At 38.6% G+C, this 19,659-nt stretch overlaps 1 protein-coding gene across 5 annotated transcripts in view; it reads right to left on the bottom strand.

Moving 5' to 3' along the window:
* The window catches only part of CFAP54 (cilia and flagella associated protein 54), a 288,646-nt gene that overhangs the window by 32,670 nt on the left and 236,317 nt on the right, over window positions 1-19,659 (bottom strand). For all 5 annotated transcript variants that reach the window (XR_009265430.1, XM_058741709.1, XM_058741710.1 and 2 more), the window contains 2 exons: window positions 17,352-17,519; window positions 2,960-3,069 (listed from right to left, as the gene is read on the bottom strand). Coding sequence is in view for 4 of the 5 variants with exons in the window: in XM_058741709.1 (XP_058597692.1) it covers window positions 2,960-3,069; window positions 17,352-17,519 (278 nt within the window). In the remaining variant the exon portion in view is untranslated. The remainder of the gene's footprint in view (window positions 1-2,959; window positions 3,070-17,351; window positions 17,520-19,659) is intronic.

A 19,659-nucleotide genomic window follows, 5' to 3' on the forward strand; every position in this document is an offset into this window, starting at 1 on the left:
CTCGATGACCATGATAGAAGGTGAAAAAGTACCTTTAATTATACATAAGAGGATCTGAAATTATATAGTGTGTTTAAGGAACTCTTTTATAAAAAAAGGACAATGGTTAAAATGTAAAGATCTGTTATTAAAAGTTCACTTGGAAGACATCCATTAAAAAAAAAAAAAAAGGGTCATCTCCAAGAATGGCGGAAAGGCTGCCTGATGCACTGGAGAGAGAACAGGTAGGACTCAAAGGACCTGGGAGAAGCATGCTTGGTTCCAACACACATCAGCCATGAGACCCTGCACAAGCCACCTAACCTCTCTGACCCTGACATTCCTCCTACTGCAAGACCGGAATAATAAAACCTGCTTCATCTACTTCACAGCATTTTGTACCGATGAAATGACATAACTATGTACATTCCTAACCATGAGAAGCCACATGAGAGAAAGATGATATTCTAACACACTGTTCTTCATTCTAATACCCAAGAAAGAATTCTTATAACTCCCGTTTCTCTTTCAAAAATAATGTAGCTTCCTCTTCTGATACATGGAATTGCAGGAAGGATAAACTGTTCTTTGATGTTTGGGTTTCAGATTGTCAGTGAATGTCCAGAGCTGTACTATCTGTTTCAAAAACAAATGTCCCGGTCTAACTCTGTAAAAAGCAGGTAGCGGGGGGGGGGGGGGGGGTGGTGGCTGGGCCCCTGATCAAGGAGCAGCATCAGAGGACCTAGCATCTCAGGTTCATCTCATGACCCCATTTGCCCAACATCTTGCCCATTCACATCTTGACCTCCCCGTCCGTGTCAATGCTCAGTCCAGCTTTTGAATTCCCACATTGGCCCACAAACATCCATCATCTCATCCAGGCTAGACCAGCTCCCCACAGCCTCTGCTCTCATTTACTGACTCATGGGCACTCTCTCCCTCCCAGACTGCCAGGGCCTGGAAGCAGGACCCGGGCAGAAGTAGAAATGTGGATGGCAGGAGACTTGAAGGCAGAGACAGCAGGCAGGGAACTGGATCTTGGTTAGAAGAACATAATTAGATAGAACTACACAGAAACATTTATGCGTGTGTATTGAGAACACTATCTTTTCTTTTGTTGCTATAGAAAAATGCCAAGAATTAAAATGTTTTTCCTTGTAAGTACTTAATTTGGAGATTAGGACGTGAAATGAACGATTCAAGAGGACTGCTCAATTTGAAGGCTATTCTGGTTCCTTCTCTGGCTTATTTTTTTCTGACCCCTTGTATTCTTACTTTGCCTTCTGAAAGATGGTCAACAAGAGCAACTCCCCACGTACCTATCTTACCCTGGCCCTCCTAAGAATACAAGCAATGCCAGCCTAGGTGAGGGAAATGGGCAGCTTTCACTGTGTCCCCAAGGGACAGGTTAGATGAGACACTGCCAGGCACCCTCCTCTGTGTTGGCCTCAGTGACAGGTTCATGTCCCTAACCTGAGTAAACCTACCACTGATCATAAACACATTCAAATTACAAACTTTTTGGAATAAAAAAGAATTCTGTCAGTTTGATTTCATTCCACTCTGCAGAAATTATCATCATTTTCATCATGTGATTCTAAAAAAATATCTTGCCATATTTATGTACACAAAGCAAGTATATAATTTCATAACTTTGTTGCTTAGCTGTGCTGGTATATGTCCTGTGCCTAGATTTTCTGCCAGTTCAGAAAAAAAAAAAGGGGAAAAAAGAAAATTGGCTGAATAATTGAAAATCTGCCAGATCTTGAAACATCTCTTGTTTTATTCTCTTTTATGGCAAGGCCAAGAAGTCCTTCAAAATGAAAATCTTGGAGCATGAACAAGGCTCTTCAGGGAAGAACCAGGTCTCTGTTCGCTAAGCACTTACTAGGTGCCTAACAGGGCAAAGAGCTGACACTGACAGACACAGGGGTTAGTAACAAGACTTGACATTTGCCCAGTGCTTTCGGCCTTTCAGAAGATATGCATACGTTGTCTGTCTTGATCTTAACAACAACCCTGAAAGGCAGGCAGAGTAGATATTCTTTCCATTTTACAACTGAGGCGATGGAGTTGAGGTCACAAGGACAGTGAACAATGGAATCAAAACTAAATTAACTAAGCAATGAAAAAAATTAAAAACCAACTAGGAATTTGGTAAAGCGAAACAGGAGAAGAGAGAAACCAGGCATGAGCAAAAGTTAGAGACATGCCCTGTTTGATGGAGAGAAAGGAAAACAACCTGGATGAAGCAGAGGCTTTTGATGTGGGGAACAATGTAAAATAGGGAAGGGTGGGACAATGGAGGGTGTGGAGTTTGTGCATAATTTTGCAACCCAATACGGAGCCACATGTTACTTTTTAAATATGCCCCAAATTAGGGGTGCCTGGGTGGCTCAGTCGATTAAGTAGCCAACTTCGGCTCGGGTCATGGTCTCAAGGCTTGTGAGTTCGAGCCTGGCACCAGGCTCTGTGCTGACAGTTCAGAGCCTGGAGCCTGCTTCAGATTCTGTGTCTCCCTCTCTCTCTGTCCCTTCCCCTCTCATGCTCTGTCTCTCTTTCAAAGATAAATAAGCATTAAAAATTTTTTAAAATGTGCCCCAAATTATAGGCAAAATATAATATATATCCTTGTACTCTCTAAAATCTTTTTGAAGTGTCAGGAAGTGTTTCTCCACAACCCTAAGTACTATTATTCTTATTCCCACTTCATTGATGGGGTGACTGAAGCACAGAGAGGTTAAGTAACAAGCTCAAGTTTGCAAAGTGAATAAGGGGCACGATTGGCATTTGACCCAAAGCAGGCTGGATTCAGAGTTCATACTCTTAACCACTGCAATATCATACTCCTCTAATTAAAAGGAAGATTCTTCGAAAAACGTCTTCTAAAAGTTCTCCTGTGACTTACCTTGCATATTACTAAAACAGTCTGTTCTAAGGAAAATATTAGCAGAGTTGTAGGAAATCCATCATTACTTGCCTGTTCAGTGGAACCCAGAAAGAGCCAACACAGACATCGCTGCAAGTGCTATTAGGCACAGCATCTGAAATATTCTGGGGCCTCATGTTATATGCATACAACAATAAAACCTATAAGAAAATTAAGACATGAATAAAATATGACATTAAAATCACACGTTGCCTCAAAATAATATCATTAAATTTTTTAAGTTTTTCTTTGAAAGAGAAAACAATTGTTTTTCAACTCACTTTAAAGAGGACTGATTTGAGCAAGAATTGTACAAAGTTTATGAGGTGAAAAGAAATGCCCTTTGATAATAATATTATATTATTTTTGAAGAGTGTCATTTCTTACCGCAATTATTAAGTTTAAATCTCAACCTGCGAAGGCCCTCTACGAGTTGGAAATGTGTACCTGGTGAATATTCAACCTTGTTTCTCGTTGCTTCTCAATATGCACCTTTCTCATCAGTGGTCATAGCTGCTTCTGTGCATCACTTATGCTGCTCCCTTACTCTTCTGTTCATTCAACCTACACACAACTTTCTGGTCCCCACCTCTAACATGGAACTTCTCCTAATGACTCATACTCTGGTAATCCCCCTGCGGTTTGAATTTTGACAATCCTTAAAGTGAATTCCTTGTATTGTAGCACTTATTTATGGTCCAATTCACAGAATTTGAGATTCATAGAACCTTAGAGAGGATCTGGTCTAAGTCCCTCCTTTTAGATATGAGAAAGCTGAGGCCCAGAGCTGCCAGTCAAAACCAACTAATTAAGTACATGCATTTATCTCTGTTTCTTTGATAATCAAACTAAACTAAGAGTACAGGGATTTTTTAGAAAGGCGTAAATCCACAAAGACAGACAAAAAGGAGGTAAGCAGACAAGAGATGTTAGCAACACGTTGAAGGACAGAAATTGCTGAGAAGAGTGTTGGGGGACTCAGAAAAGAGGAAAGGCTGTGTCCTAACTGCCTTCAGAGGGGTTGCCAACAACAAACATGACTGAGAACCCAGAAAGGCTTGGGAGCTGGAGATGTTCCTCCCTCTTATCCCTTCCCTGAGCCCATGCCACCAGGAGATTTCCCTACTTCCCTTGCCTCCTCTCTGGCCAAACTTCCTTTCATTTTCCTCTCTGCTGAGGTTAAATCAGAGCTCTATTGTCAGGGACATTAGGTACAGGGCTGAGATGCAGAACTGAAAACATGGGAATTAAGTGGAAGTCTGTGTTCTGAACAAGAGACATCCCCTACCCCACTGCAGCCCCTGCTTGGGATGTAGGAAACCAGACAGAAGTTGAAAAGGATCCTCTTTGAGGAAACTGACCAGACAAAGAGAAAAGACCTACAGATACTGACATTTCAGCATCCTGCAATGAAACTGCTGGCTCCTGCAGTTACCCTACAATGAGGCCTATAAATCAATAAGTCTGACCTGATACACCCCGTAGCACCTTCACAAATGAATGGATAGCCAAGGGTCACTAGACATGAAACGAAAGGTAGAGACCAAAACTAACATAAGAAAGGAACTTGAAGAATCAGATATAAGACAGAGAGCAGAAGAGAACTTCAATGAAACCATAATTGATATCTTAAGAGAGAATAAAGACAATATTTTATCTGTGAATCAAGAACGCAGTGCTGTTAAAAATGAACAAAGAACAAGAAAGAGCTCTTAAGGACTAAAAAAATATATGATCACAACTAAATATCAACAAAAGTTTGAAATATAAAACTGAAGATATCTCCTCAAAAGTAAACCTAAATTTTAAAACATAGGTAATATGGGAGAAACGATGAGAAAAATACTCAAGCTAATAAATTCAGTATCTGAATAATAATTCCAGAAGGTACAGAGATAATCAAAGGGAGGAAATTATCAAAGAAAATAATTCTTCTTGCACTAAAGAATATACTGAAAGATTGAAAGGGGCACAGTGGATGACAGACCCGCATAGTTCATCATGGAATTTCAGCACACAGGGCATGGAAAGAAGATCCCCAGAGCTTCCACAGGAAAAAGAAAAAGAAAGAACTAGGCATGAGAATGGGACCATACTTAACAGCAATGCAGGATTGCCAGAAACAATGGGGCAATGTCTCCCACGTTTTGAGAGAAAATAATTTTCAACGTAGAGTTTTATGCCTAGAAAATGATGATGTCAGCATATAATGATGACTTTGTGTTGGACATTCAAGGTTTTCTTATATCCTGTGTAAGTACAGGGTCAATCTGTTGCAAGTGGTTAACATCTCAGGGGACTGTAGTACTATTGTTGGCCCTTGGCCAAAACTGAGTGAAATGTACCACCCAGTGACTAATGCAGTCCTGTTCTCTTGATTCTCAAACACACCAATGGGGCAGCCTGTGCCATCGTGTCAGCATTTTCTTGTAGATATGTACATATTGATGATTTGCATCTGGATTCTATTGTTCTCTTCATTTCTATCACTGAGTCCGGTCCCACACATGGTTTTGACTACAAGAATAGAGAGGTATGAAAGACCCCTCCTCAGGTAAGACATCAACCTTCTTGAGACCAAGATATCTTACCATATTTTTGTGGTTCATGACCTGTAGATGAAGTGTGCTGTGCAACTGAGTGAGGACCCTGGCAACTGCTCCCAGGCATCTTGGATCTCTCTACTGGTTATCTGAGCTTTCTTTATCCTGCCATGACTTATTCTTTACCAAAATCTTCCATGAATATACTTTGTGGAATATATTGTATGGTGTGTCCTTTGAATAATCAGAACCTCCAACACATCCTTTATCAGAAAGCTGTAAAATGTGTTCATTCAATAGGAGAGAGCAAGTCAAGATAGGGAGAAACATGGGACCCAGGGAATTCTCAGGAGGATGGCGAGTGGGCTCTTATGATGATATCTGAACCATGAGAGCAATCAATCCAGTTTGGAACATGTCTCTGAAGAAGAAGACAATAAAAGAATTAAGATAAACTGATGAGTTTGACCATGCAGAGAAGAACTGTGTAGTTCTTTGAAAGTTTAGGAAGAATGAGAGATTCTAGAATACAGAGAACACTAAATTAAAAATAAGGCAGGTTTTTTCTTTAGGATAGAAGTTGGGAAGAAAGGAAACAGTACCTTATTTGGCTCAGCTGTGAGTGATATTTACACATTCGTAATGTAAACACTGGCTCTGGGTTTAAGAATTTTGATAGAACTCATTTAGGAGAGGGGCACCTGGGTAACTCAGTCGGTTATGTATCCAAACTCGATTTCGGCTCGGGTCATGATCTCAGTGTGTGACAGCACAGAGCCTGATTGGGATTCTCTCTCTCTCCATCTCTTGTCTGCCCCCACCCTCAATAAATAAGTAAACTTAAAAAAAAAAAAGAACTCATTTAAGAGAGTGTGTGGAAGAGAAGAGTATACCTGAGGGGGAAAAAAGAGGTTGACATTAGCTTTCATCTTCCATAGTAGTGTGTGAGGTTGATCACTAAAGAAATTATCATGTGAGCATGTAATTTAGATGTATGGGTTGGGGGGAGACCCAATAAAACAGAGACAGCTGAGAGTTGAAAGTAATTGTATCTGATGGTGGGATTCAGGGATGTGGACAGCTAGACAGAGAGAGAAATGTTCTTTTTACTCATTAAAAGTCTTTCACATTTGGTTTTTCAAACTATGGTAAATTTGATGAAACACTTCTGAAATGAAAATGAAATGAGTCCCAGAGAGATTAGTCTGTCTTATGGTGTTTGCTCTTGTTTTGTGTTTGTTAACCTTGACTCCCAGGCTAGCATACCAAGTCCCTGTGGACAGGAGTGACATCCTGTACTGTGTTCAGTATTGCTTGCAGCACCTGCTACATGTTAATTAATATCTTCATATTTCTGAAATTTTCATTATATCTCTTAAGAGCTAATGAAGTTCCCCAAAGTGTGTTAGTGGAAAAATTTAAATAGATAACATACTTTACATTTAACCCCTGATAATGAAAATGACTTTCTCCCTCCTCAGGCTGACACTTGTCAATGGCTTTGCAGTACAATTTTATTTTTTCAACGTTTTTTATTTTATTTTTGGGACAGAGAGAGACAGAGCATGAACGGGGAAGGGGCAGAGAGAGAGAGGGAGACACACAGAATTGGAAACAGGCTCCAGGCTCCGAGCCATCAGCCCAGAGCCTGACGCGGGGCTCGAACTCACAGACTGCGAGATCGTGACCTGGCTGAAGTCGGACGCTTAACCGACTGCGCCACCCAGGCGCCCCTGCAGTACAATTTTAAAATCTCTTCTAACCGAGCGTGGCACAACTGATTTCAAAGTATAACAGTCTGAAATCAAAATAGACTTGGATAAAATAAGGCAGTAGTTACACATTAAAACCCTAAACTGACTTGCATCTATTTGTTGTGAGCCTGGGCTTTGGAGCCAGAGTGTCTGGGTTTGCTTCCCCGACTTTACTGGCTGTGTGATTGGGGCAAATTATGAAAATGTTATGCCTCTACTTCCTCATTTGTAAAATGGAGATGTGGTAATCCCCATCCCCATGGATCGTGTGAGGATCCAATGAGTCAACACGAAGTGCTCAGAGCATCACTGCTGTCGCTGTGAGCCACATGACCACTCCTGGCTCCTCGCCCTACCTGGTTTGGTACCTCATTCTCCATATTCTTTTAGACCCACTGCTAACCCCAAGCCAGCTTCATATCTGACCTCCCAGGCTGTCCCCATCAAATCCATGCGCTTAGTTCTATTTCAAACTTGTCCTCACTCTTCAGGTATAAGTGTCTATAAAACCCTACATACTCAGGACTGGATTCTGCAGGAGACAATATGCCCACAATGAAATTTCCAATGCTCCCTTACTCACTTTCACAAAGGCTTGTTTTTCAATGGTAAAGAAGTGTTGTGGCTTTGACAAACACTGAGAAATGCTGTATCTAAAATCATCTTGAATGGGGTATCCCTTACAGCCCAGGAAGGGGTGAAGACAGAGCCCCTCCTCTACTAGATGGAGTTGATTCATAACTTCCTCACCCTGGTATCTTAATCACCTAACAAAACACCTGGCATATAGGGTGCACTCAATTAATGTTTTATTAACTGGTTAGTAAGCAGCTATTATATGCATGTTACAAAGAAATCCATACAAAGAACTAGAAGACTCAGGTCCTCATTCATGTTTTTGTCACTAATAAGTTGTGGCAATGGTCAAGTCACTGTACTCATATGGGACTTGGCTTCCTCATCCTCAAAATGAGAGCATCAAATAGATGTTCTCTTAGTTTCTTTCAAGTCCTGAAATTTGACTTGGGTGGTCCAAGGGAAGTCAGAAAAGCTTTCCAGTGGAGCCTACTATAGAATCTGGCAATGCAGCATAGCTTCTTGGAGAATCATCATTAGACCTGTGAGGTGCATTGGTAGTGCTGGCCTAGCCCAGTGCTTCTCAGACTTAAATGTGCATACATTACTTGGGAGATATTAATAAAATGTATGTTTGGGGTGCCTGGGTGGCTCAGTCGGTTGGGCGACTGACTTCTGCTCAGGTCATGATCTCACAGTTCATGAGTTTGGGCCCTGCATCGGGCTCTGTGCTGACAGCTCAGAGCCTGGAGCCTGTTTCAGATTCTGCGTCTCCCTCTCTCTCTTCCCCTCTCCCATTCATGCTCTGTCTCTCTCTCTGCCTCTCAAAAATAAAGAAACTTAATAAAAATTAAAAAAAAAAATTTTTTTAATGTTTATTTATTTTTGAGACAGAGAGAGACAGAGCATGAACGGGGGAGGGTCAGAGAGAGAGGGAGACGCAGAATCTGAAACAGGCTCCAGACTCTGAGCAGTCAGCACAGAGCCCGACGCGGGGCTCGAACTCACATACCACGAGATCGTGACCTGAGCCGAAGTCGGACGCTTAACTGACTGAGCCACCCAGGCGCCCCATAAAAATTTTTTTAAAAAAAATGTATGCTCTGATTTGGTGGGTCTGGAGACCTGAGATTCTGCATGTCTAGTGAGCCTCCAGGGGATGCCAGTGCTGCTGGTTCTTGACTATCAGATGCTGGCCCCTGCTTCATTTATGCAGCCTTTGTCTTCCCCAGCTCCCAGAAGCAGGGTGATATTTGGGTCTCATCTGCAGCACCAGGCTCTCATTAGTCACTTGGCCAACAAGACCCAGAATCCAGGGCACCTCAGAGGGAAGCCCTGGGCATCTGTATGATCTCTCAGTTATGGCGTCCCTGGCATCCACACTGAAAATGTTGAGGTTCTATGAGGTTACTATGACTTGGTAGTTTTCCCAAGAATCCTAACTCTTCCTTTGGTGTCCTGAAAGACTAAACTTGTCTCTTTTTTTTAATGTTTATTTATTTCTGAGACACAGAATCAGAAGCAGGCTCCAGGCTCTGAGCTGTCAGCACAGAGCCCAATGCGGGGCTTGAACTCGCAAACCGTGAGATCATGACCTGAGCCGAAGTCGGTCGCTCAACTGACTGACCCACCCAGGTGCCCCCTAAACTTGTCTTGAATGCATAGTCTGCTTGTTTGGGACCATGAAATATAGTCTAGCTCACACTAAGGCTTTAAAGATCTCCAGAAAGGAGCAGCAGCTCCATGTGTCTTGTTCCCAGACTGGCTGGGCTTCTACATTGAATAGACTTTATCTCCAAGAACTCTTCAGGTTCTATCCAAATTTGTGTTTTCACTTGACACATGGAATCTTGGTTTTCAGTGCTTTGCTTGACCAGACTTCTTGCATTGATCATGCTTGTCTGTCTAAATCTTCTGTGGCCTCTGAATACCATGCTTTGAACGCCTAGCTGCACTCAACACAATAGCCTTTGCAGTAGTTTGAGTCCCCCAAATTAGGTCTCCGAGATGAAAGAAAGGTCCTGCTACTGATTCTTCATTGTCCCTCCACCCTGCTAGTTCTGAGTTGTATTCCTTTAGTCTGATCAAGTAATAAATATAATTCAAGTCTCATTCTGAACCTGGGTTGGCTTGCAATCCAGAACATCCCACTGGGAACTGTGGATTGTAAAAAATAGCAAGAAGATGAGGTAGAATAAAACTAAAGGTACTAAGATATATTTTTTAATGTTTATTTATTTTTAGAGAGAGACACAGAAAGAGATAAAGCTAGCAGGGGAGAGGCAGAGACAGAGCTGGAGAGAGAATCCCAAACTGTCACGTGGAGCCCGATGGAGGGCTCAATCCCACAAAGTGTGAGATCATGACCTAAGCCAAAATCAAGAGTCAGATGCTCAACTGACTGAGCTACTCGGGAGCCACCTAAGATGCATTCTTAAGATAAATTTAGGCCATCAAGCCTTTGGCTGTGGTTACACTTTCTTTTTAAGTTTATTTATTTATTTTGAGAGAGAGACAGAGAGAGAAGGAGAGCATGAGCAGGAGAGGGGCAGAGAGAGAATCCCAAGCAGGCTCCATGCTGTCAGTGAAAAGCCCAAACACTGGGCTTGATCCCACAAACCATGAGATCATTATCTGAGCTGAAATCAAGAGTCAAATGCTCAACCAACAGTGCCAACCAGTGGTTACACCTTTTTAAGCTAAGCTGTATGAGTCTCTCAGCCATTCTTCACAACTATTTTTAAAGCCTGTGTCCCGGACATTCATTAACATGGTAGCTCATGGAAGCTTCTTTAGTGTCTGTCTCTGGAAGATACTGAAATCATCGAAGAGATGCTTAGTGTGTAACCAAATTCCAGTGAAGAGCTTATAATGTGGCTCTACTATATTCTACTAAAGATAATTTTGTTAAATAGGATAATACAGTTTCTACCCCCATACTTAAGAATTTAAACTTCTCTGGGGCACCTGGGGGGCTCAGTCAGTTGAGTGTCTGACTCTTGGTTTCGGCTCAAGTCATAACCTCACAGTTTATGGGATGGACCCCCATGTTGGGGTCTGTGCTCACGGCACAGAGCCTACGTGGGATTCTCTCTCTCTCTCCCTCTTCTGCCCTTCCCTGGCTTGCATGCACATGTGCTCTCCCTTTCTATAAATAAATAAATAAATAAATAAATAAATAAATAAATAAATAAATAAACTTTTTAAAAAGTTAAACTTTTCTGAGTTATAAACTTAATCCTAAAGAGTATTGTGGCATAGAACATATTTAGCCCTCTGAATTACCTAAAAATTTTACATCAAAATCCCTAGTCCTAGGATTTTTACTTTGCTGCCACCAGCATCCTTAGTTTCTACTGGCATTTCTAGTTCAGATACTAGATTAACAGAAGAGGACTGAGTAGGGGAATCAAGTGACATTAACTTGCATTTTTAACCCTCGTCTAAGTCCCTGGAAACTCCAACACCCTAGGTCAGATATTAATTTTCATCACCATCCCATCCAGAGGCTACAAGTGCCTGCAACTAAGGTCCACCGTCTGAGTACTCAACAAAGCACCATGCTTAGGAGTGCAGTCTTGGAATCAGATTGCTCCAATCCTGATTCATTGCTGACTAGCATTTCTGCATCCTGTCCCAGTTTCCTCTTCCGTAAAATGGGGCTAGTGAGAGTACCCACCTCAGAGAGTTGTTGTGAAGTTAATATAAGCAGAGCATCTAGAATACAATAAGCTCTACATTCACTATTGTTATTATCTTGTAGTTTCATGAGCTGCAGCCAGTTTATTCAACACAGAACTCTACACTGAACAACCAAGTAGTGAGTAGATAAACGTTCAAATACACCAATATTTATTTGTTTGTTTCTTTTAAAATTTATTAATTTATTTTGAGAGTTAGCATGAACAGGGGAGAGGCAGAGAATGAGGGAGAGAGAGAATCCCAAGCAGGCTCCACTCTCAGTGCAGAGCCAACATGGGGCTCAATCTCAGGAAGTGTGAGATGATGACCTGAGCTGAAATCAAGAGTGCGATACCTAACTGACTGAGCCACCCAGGTGCCCCCAAATACACCAATATTAAAGTCATCAAACAAATTTCAGTGTAATCTCCGAAGAGATAAAATCTTAGGTCTGAGGAGATCTAGTCTATTCAAGTCAGTGTTTCCCACCTTTTTAATTGAAATTTATGTTAGCAACTACATCTTTTATCATGACCCAATAATACATTTTTATTATCAAAGAGGGAAGAAATATCCCCAAACTAAGAAATGGGAAAACTGTGTGTTCTTGTGTCTTTGCTTATGTCATAAGAAAATCACTCAAGCAACCTATTTAAATCAGAATTTGTTAGCTGGTGCTCTCCTTGTAATCTCTGCCTGACAGCAGTCCATGTTTCCATGTTAATTGTCAGACACAACTGTTGATGGATAAAACCCTGTTACTCTAATTATCAGCCACATATGTAGTCATAACATTAACTTCACAGATCACTCTGTCTCAGATTGATATGGATGGTCATATTTCTATGACCTTGGAAAATGAACTTTTTACTTTCTTTCCCATTTTTTAAAACTAGCTGCTTAGGTAAACATTCTATTTCCCAATGTAATCTTTCTGTATTCATATCCTCTCTGAATGGATATACTCTTATCACTTGGTTGTTTCTCTGGCCATCAAGTAAATGAATTCAGACATATGCTGCAGATCAATCAATCTGAAAAATTTATCTAACAACATCATGAAATGAAAATTTCAGAAAACATTTTCGCTTACTGTATATAATACATTCTGATTTTTTTTCTTGCTTTAATTTCTTAAAAAAAATACTACTAAGACCCACGCAATATTGATTCCATGGTCCATTAGTATTCTTGGAACCACAGTTTGAAAACTGCTGTACTAAATTTCCCAAAAGAGACTACACAGATTTATTATTTTTAAATGTTTATGGAGAATATCTGGCAAGGATTTGACTCGGAAAGTATGGGAAAGAGAGTACTTTCAAAACATGAGAAATAGCTTTAAATGTTCCTGGGGAGTGATACATCAAAGTTTCTCTTTTTGTAGGAGTAGAAAGAGATACATAATTGACGGAGAGTTAGCAGCAGTTTGCCAGCCTAAGAATGCAGAATGAAGAGGCCAATGGGAGACGTGTGCTTGAGAGCAAAGAGAGGTAGGCCCAGGAGGTTGCACGATCTGACAGGGTCACAGGGGTCAAGGAGCAGCAGAAGCTACCAGAGGCACAGCTAGAGGGGACGGCGCTCAAGAGCTGAAAAGTGCAAGAGTAGACCAACACAGGAGGCAGAAACCGAATGAAAATGCTGAACAGGCAAAACTATATGGCAACCGTTTTATGGGGAAAAAGCCCGAGGCTCTTCTCAGAGAGAACAGCAATCAAAGGAATTCTATAGCGGAAGGCCCCTCTGCAAATGGCTGTAGTGACCAACTGTTCCATTTTTAAAAGCTTGACCCCTCATCAAGATTCTCCTAGAATGTGAATCACTGTTCTATCTCCAATTGTTCAGAGATTGATATTAAACTGCTTCTAAATACTTGCCCCCATCTGCTCCTGCTCCCCAATTAGCCCTAGTGCAAATGTCTCTCCGTGCATATGGACATTGATATGGATAAAGCAATGGATCAGAGTTAGGTAAAGATAAAAATAATAAACATTAAAACAAGAAGTGATATATGTGACATAAATTTGTAAGGGGCATTTAGAGGCAAACTAAGTTTTTTTTTTCTCCTATTTGCTATGCATTTTAATTCTGCTGGTAAGGCACAGTTTTCTCTCTTTTCTATACAATGTTGGCAGCTACAGTATCTATTAGAAGATATTGTTGCTAATCTTTAAAAGGAGTTTTTAAATAATGTTTAACCAGTGTATGGCATGTATATTTGAAGTTAATAAACTTAAAAACATAATAATTTAAAAATAATTTCAGGGATGACCAGGTGGCTCATTCGGTTATGCGTCTGACTTCACCTCAGGTCATGATCTTGTGGTTCATGAGTTCAAGCCTGAGTCAGTCTCTGTGCTGACAGCTTGGAGCCTGGATCCTGCTTTGGATTCTGTGTCTCCTTCTCTCTCTGCCCCTCTCCTGCTCACATTCTCTCTCTCTCTCTCTCTCTCTCTCTCTCTCTCAAAAATAAACATTAAAAAAATTAAAAATAAAATAATTTCAGATAATAAATGACAACTACCATTTATTGAGGTTAAGCATTTATACAATTATCTCTAATTAAAGATGAGTACAACTATGATACAGAAAAGCTAATCAATCTACTGAAGATCACAAAATTATTAAGTGACAGAGCTGGGATTCCAACCCGGGTGGTTTGGCTCCAGAGTCTATGTTTTTATCCAGAGTCTATGGCTTACTCATGTAAGCCAAAGAAACAAAAAGAAAGCCATATCCAAGAAAATTTTGCAAAGTAAAAGAGAAAATTTCAAAAGCAGTTAGTGAAAGAAGTCAGTACTCTAAAGCAATAAAAGTTTGCCTCTCAACAACACTAGAAAGGAGGAAATGACATTTTCAATGTACTGAAATAAAATAATTTCCAATCTTAAATTATCTACTCCATGAAAATTTATTTCTCAAATAAGTATAAAGTAATATATCAGGCAAACAAAAATTAAGTGTTTGCCTCCAGAAGATCCTCACCAAAGGAAATTCCAAAAGTATATACTTCAACAGAAAGAAATGACCCTAGATGAAATGCCTAAAATGCAAGCTGGGGTGGGAAAAAAAGTGGTAAATATATGGCAAGTTCCAAAGGAAATAACTCTTGCATACAATAATTAAAAATAAAATTATTTTGGGTTAAAAAATGTATAGTAATATAAGTCATTACAGGAAAAATGATACTCGTTAACTTTAGACTTTGATAAGTATGTATGTTGTTCTGAAGGTAACCACTAAAAGCTTTGAAAAAATGTATAATTTCAAAACTCATAGAGGAAAAATGAATGATAAAATCATCCAGAAGGGAAAAGAGAAAAACAAAAGAGCTGAGACAAGCACAAATACAAAATAACGGGGTAGATTTGAAACCAAATATACACTTAATATACATTAAATATAAATGTATTAAATTCCCCAGTCAAAATACAATGTTATCAGACTATATATGAAAATATCCAAGTGCATGCCTTCGATAAAAACACAATTAAAACACAAGTACACAAAAGGGTTGAAAGCAAAAGTTTGGAAAATATATACTGTGAAAATAATAACCACAAGAAAGTCATTGTCCTTTAGTAATATCAGACAAAGCATACTTTATGAGGAAAAAAACATTATTACAAAAAGCCCATGAGTCATTTCAAAATGATAAAATGCTCAATTCACCAAGAAGATACAGCAGTTAATCTGATTGTACTAAGACCACAGTTTCAATTATAGAGAGCAAAATTTGACAGAACTACAAGGAAAGACTAAACAATGATGATCACTGGGAGAGACTTAAACACACTTCTTTTAATAACTGATTTTTTAAAATTAAAGGCAAACAAACAAGAATAGAGATTTGAACAAGACTAACCAAACCGACCTAGTGCACATATACATGAACTGCCTCAGCAACTGAGGACTGCACATTCCTTTTAAGAGCAATGGAATATTTACACAATAAATCCTTTCCTGGAGGAAAAAAAGCAGGTTTGAACAATATCAATCATACAGAGCATTTTTTATTACCACAGAACAACATAACCTAAGAATAAAAGCAAAAGATAATTTTCTGATATAATACATACAAGTTCCATATAGTTTGGAATATAAGAAACACATGTTGAAATGGCCCATGAAATGAGCCAAAGAATAAATCATAATGAAAACTTAAAAAAAATTTTTTAACCATATGATAATGATAATGATAATATGATATGATAAAACTTGTGAGGGGCGCCTGGGTGGCTCAGTTGGTTAAGCATCTGACTTTGGCCTAGGTCATGATCTTGCCATTCGTGAGTTCGAGCCCTGCGTTGGGCTCTGTACCGACAGCTCGGAGCCTGGAGCCTGCTTCAGATTCTGTGTCTCCCTCTTTCTCTCTGCCCCTCTCCCACTTGCTCTCCGACTCTATCTCTCAAAAATAAACATTAAAAAAAAAAACAACTTGTGGGGTGAAACCAAAGCAATGTTTAGAGAAACTCATAGTCTTAAAACACATACATTAGGAAAGAAAGGACTGAATATTAAGCCAGACATTTACCTCAAGAAGTCAAAAGTTAGAAAAAGAATATAACCCGCCACATACACACATACCAAAAACAAGTAGAAGAAAGATATGATTACTGAAACAAAATTAACTTATGAGGGACCTCTGGTGACAATGATCAAGTAAAATACACAAACCGCTACTGTAAGAAATGAAAAGACACACACTTCAATACAAATACATCAGGGAGATTAAAAGTATGAGAGAAATTTTAAATAAGATGAAAAAGTTCCTAGAAAAAGCAACTTAAACTTGACTCAAGAAGAAATAACCCCAATGTTCTATAAACAGGGATGATAGTCAAAATATTTAAAACTTGGTTTGACACAAGCACAAACCATTAGAACAATAGTGACCCAATCAGAACTGATGCCAACTATGGTATCCATAGAATAATATTACTAATTTTATATTTTCTCACAAAGAAACAAACCACTAGGACCAGATGGCTTTACTGATGAGTTCTTACCAAATATTTGAGGAGAAAAGTTTACTCCAAACTTACAGAAATGTCACTGGAGAATAGAAAAACATGATTATATTTATCAACTCACTTTATGAGTCTAAAAAAATCTTGTTACAAAAAATATCTGACAAAGACAGTATAAAAAGGAAAATTTGTAGCCCAATATTGCTCTTAAACAGTGGCAAAAATCCAACACGAAACATTAACAAACTGAATCCAGTAAAATTAATACAAGACCAATTTGAGTTTATCTTAGGAACACAAGATTGATTTAACATTTAAAAAATCAATTGGGGCCCCTGGGTGGGTCAGTTAGTTGAACTTCCAACTCTTGATTTCAGCTCAGGTCATGATCTCAGTGTGTTGGGATTGAGCCCGGTGTCGGGCAATGTGCTGAGTGTGCAGCCTGTTTGAGATTCTCCCTCTCTCCCACTTTACCCCTCTCCCCTGCTCGCTTGCTCTCAAATAAATAAAATGGAAAAAAACTTTTTAAAAATCAATTAATATATTAAAAGAGAAAAATCATAAAATCATCTTTATAGATGCAGTAAAAGATTTATGATAAAAATTCTTAGCGAAGTGGGCAGTAGAAAAAAATTTCCTTAATGTGATAAGGAATGACTACAAAAAAAGTTAAACATCATATATTATGGTGACACACTTGAAAGTTTCCCTTGAAAATCAGGAAAAAGAAAATGATCAACTTGAATCAGACTTTCCTGATTTCTTATTTTCAGATCCATTCTACTAGACAATACAGATTCCATATTCCTGTATATTTTCATCTATATGACAAGAGGATGTTCTCTACTTTCAAGTTATAATGGTCAAGTTAAACTCTATATCTAAATATAAGAGTTAGTTTTGTGATTGTATTACATACCATAGGTTCTGTTTCCTTTGGGGGTCTTTCTAGAGGAGGAATGTACCATTGAAAGCAAAGTTCTTTGTTTAAATCTTGTATGTTCATATCTGATGACACATCTCCTGAAGATGGGCTGGCAGAGAGCTTTAATGATGAATCAGAGCATAGAGTACTGTCATGACATACCTGGGGAACAATCAAAAACAGTTTAATTGTCGGTAAAAAAAAATGCATTCAATATTTAAAACACTCATTCAAAACCCATTCAGTATTGGCTATGTTATAAAACTCTGGGAGTTGTCTTAGTTTATTGTGGGTGTAGCCTTTAAAACTGCCCCTGAGTGGTGCCTGGCTGGCTCATTGGTAGAGGATGTAACTCTTGATCCCTGAGTTTTAAGTTCAAACCCCATATTGAGTGTAGAGATTACTTAAAAATAAAAAATGTTAAACAAACAAACAAATAAATGCTGTCCTTAATTACCACAGAAAAGATTCTCCTACAGAAAAATATGCTTCAAAACCTATGGGACTCAACAAATGTCTTCCATTTTTGGTGAGTCTCCCCAGGGAAAGATCTAGAGAGGAAAATGTCAATACTATCATTTCAGTCTCAAGATCACCTTAGATTCTTAGAACATCTACTTTTCTCATCTATTCAGTGGTGAATAAACTGAGCGTGTGATTATAACTTAATATCTACTTTCCAATAACATTTTCTTCTATAATACCATATGCAAAATAAGACAGTTTTTACCGCAAAATAACACCAATTGCTCTCATTCTCTCTTTACACGAATGTGGCTGATTTGTAAATTCAGTCTTGGTGAATCTGGGCCTACCTTCTTTGATGAAACTCCTGAAACGGGAGTTTTCAAGGAAGATGAATGTGGAGAACGCAATTGGCAATATCATAAATTATTTCATTTCTTTTTGGAAGTAGCAGAGTTGCTACTAAAAAAAATCATAGTCTAGCCAGAGAGATATTAGTGATAATAACACCTCAAATATAAAAAGGACCCTCTTTAATGGAGTGCAGACTATTTTCAAAATTAACTTGTTTCGCCCAAGGTGATAAGCATGGTAGCTGGGAAGCAATTATTCTACTTAACTTTTGACATCTAAAGTATCTTAAGGCTTGTTGACCAAGAGGAACATGTCAGTAGGCAGTAAGAAATGCCTGGTATTTCCATAAGGCTTTGTACTTCCCATTATTTATGAGCTTATTCAAGATATAAGACTGTCAATGAAAGTCTTCAAAATAAAATAAAAAGAGAAATAAAGACACTGACCTTTCAAGTTGTCTACTGATAAAAGAAAAAATATGTCATGACTGAAAGGTAATATTAAAGATGCAAACTTTTCAGAAATGTCTAGATAAGCCAGAATCCTCACCTATTGGTACTATGATACTAAAAGCATGACCAAAATGACCAATAAAGAAGACTGTTAAGTTTGAATAATCATTTAAAAGTGCTAAACTAACATTAATTCTGTCAGGCAGTTCACCAAAAAATTAGGTAAGTAATTGTTTCAAAAAATAATTTCTCATATTTTTTTCATATCTGAGTACTCTTCAGAGGTACAACTATTTAATAGACAACTATTTTAGCAAAGAATTCATATTTAATAACTAAACAGAGAAAACTAAGAAGCATATTTACTGTTTCAATACATAGCATTTACCAACATGATGGTCTAATAATGGTAAACTATAACAAAAGTCAATGTCAAAATAGGCATTTAATTTTCCATTATCTTTAAAAAAATAAAATCTAGTTGCTAATGGAATTAATTATATATGCTGATGGACTATACACTGAATATTTTTGATATGTCTGATCTTTTCTTTGAAAGGAACGAAAGCCCTATCAGGAGAACTCTTGTTTGCCACAGTCCCGTAAACAACAAATCACTTTACTAGTCAAATATTTGACCTTACCACACAGTCTAAATGTGAATAACTTAGCATTGTGCATAATTTTAATCATATTCTTTTTTCTTGGAATTTTTAATGTAATTTGTTTGGCACCTTTGTTTTGCCATCACAAAGTGTCAATAGACCTCACAACATGTAGACACGTACAACTGAGAAGCATGTCACCTAGCAATGATCACTCTGGAAAGATAGATACTTTTTGGGGGGAGGAAAAGCGGGATTAAGTATCAAATTATGGGAAGAGTTTGATTGAAATAGCCTCCTGAGTGATTAAAAGCTCAAAAATGTTATTATAAAAATCAGCCAAGCTTGCAGTTTATTTTTTTTTTAAATCCAAAGGCTCTATGCTCGTTAGCTGTCTACCCCAGTGAAACGAACACATGATTAGGT

Source organism: Neofelis nebulosa, chromosome 8 (assembly GCF_028018385.1).
Source record: "Neofelis nebulosa isolate mNeoNeb1 chromosome 8, mNeoNeb1.pri, whole genome shotgun sequence".
Lineage (NCBI taxonomy): Eukaryota > Metazoa > Chordata > Mammalia > Carnivora > Felidae > Neofelis > Neofelis nebulosa.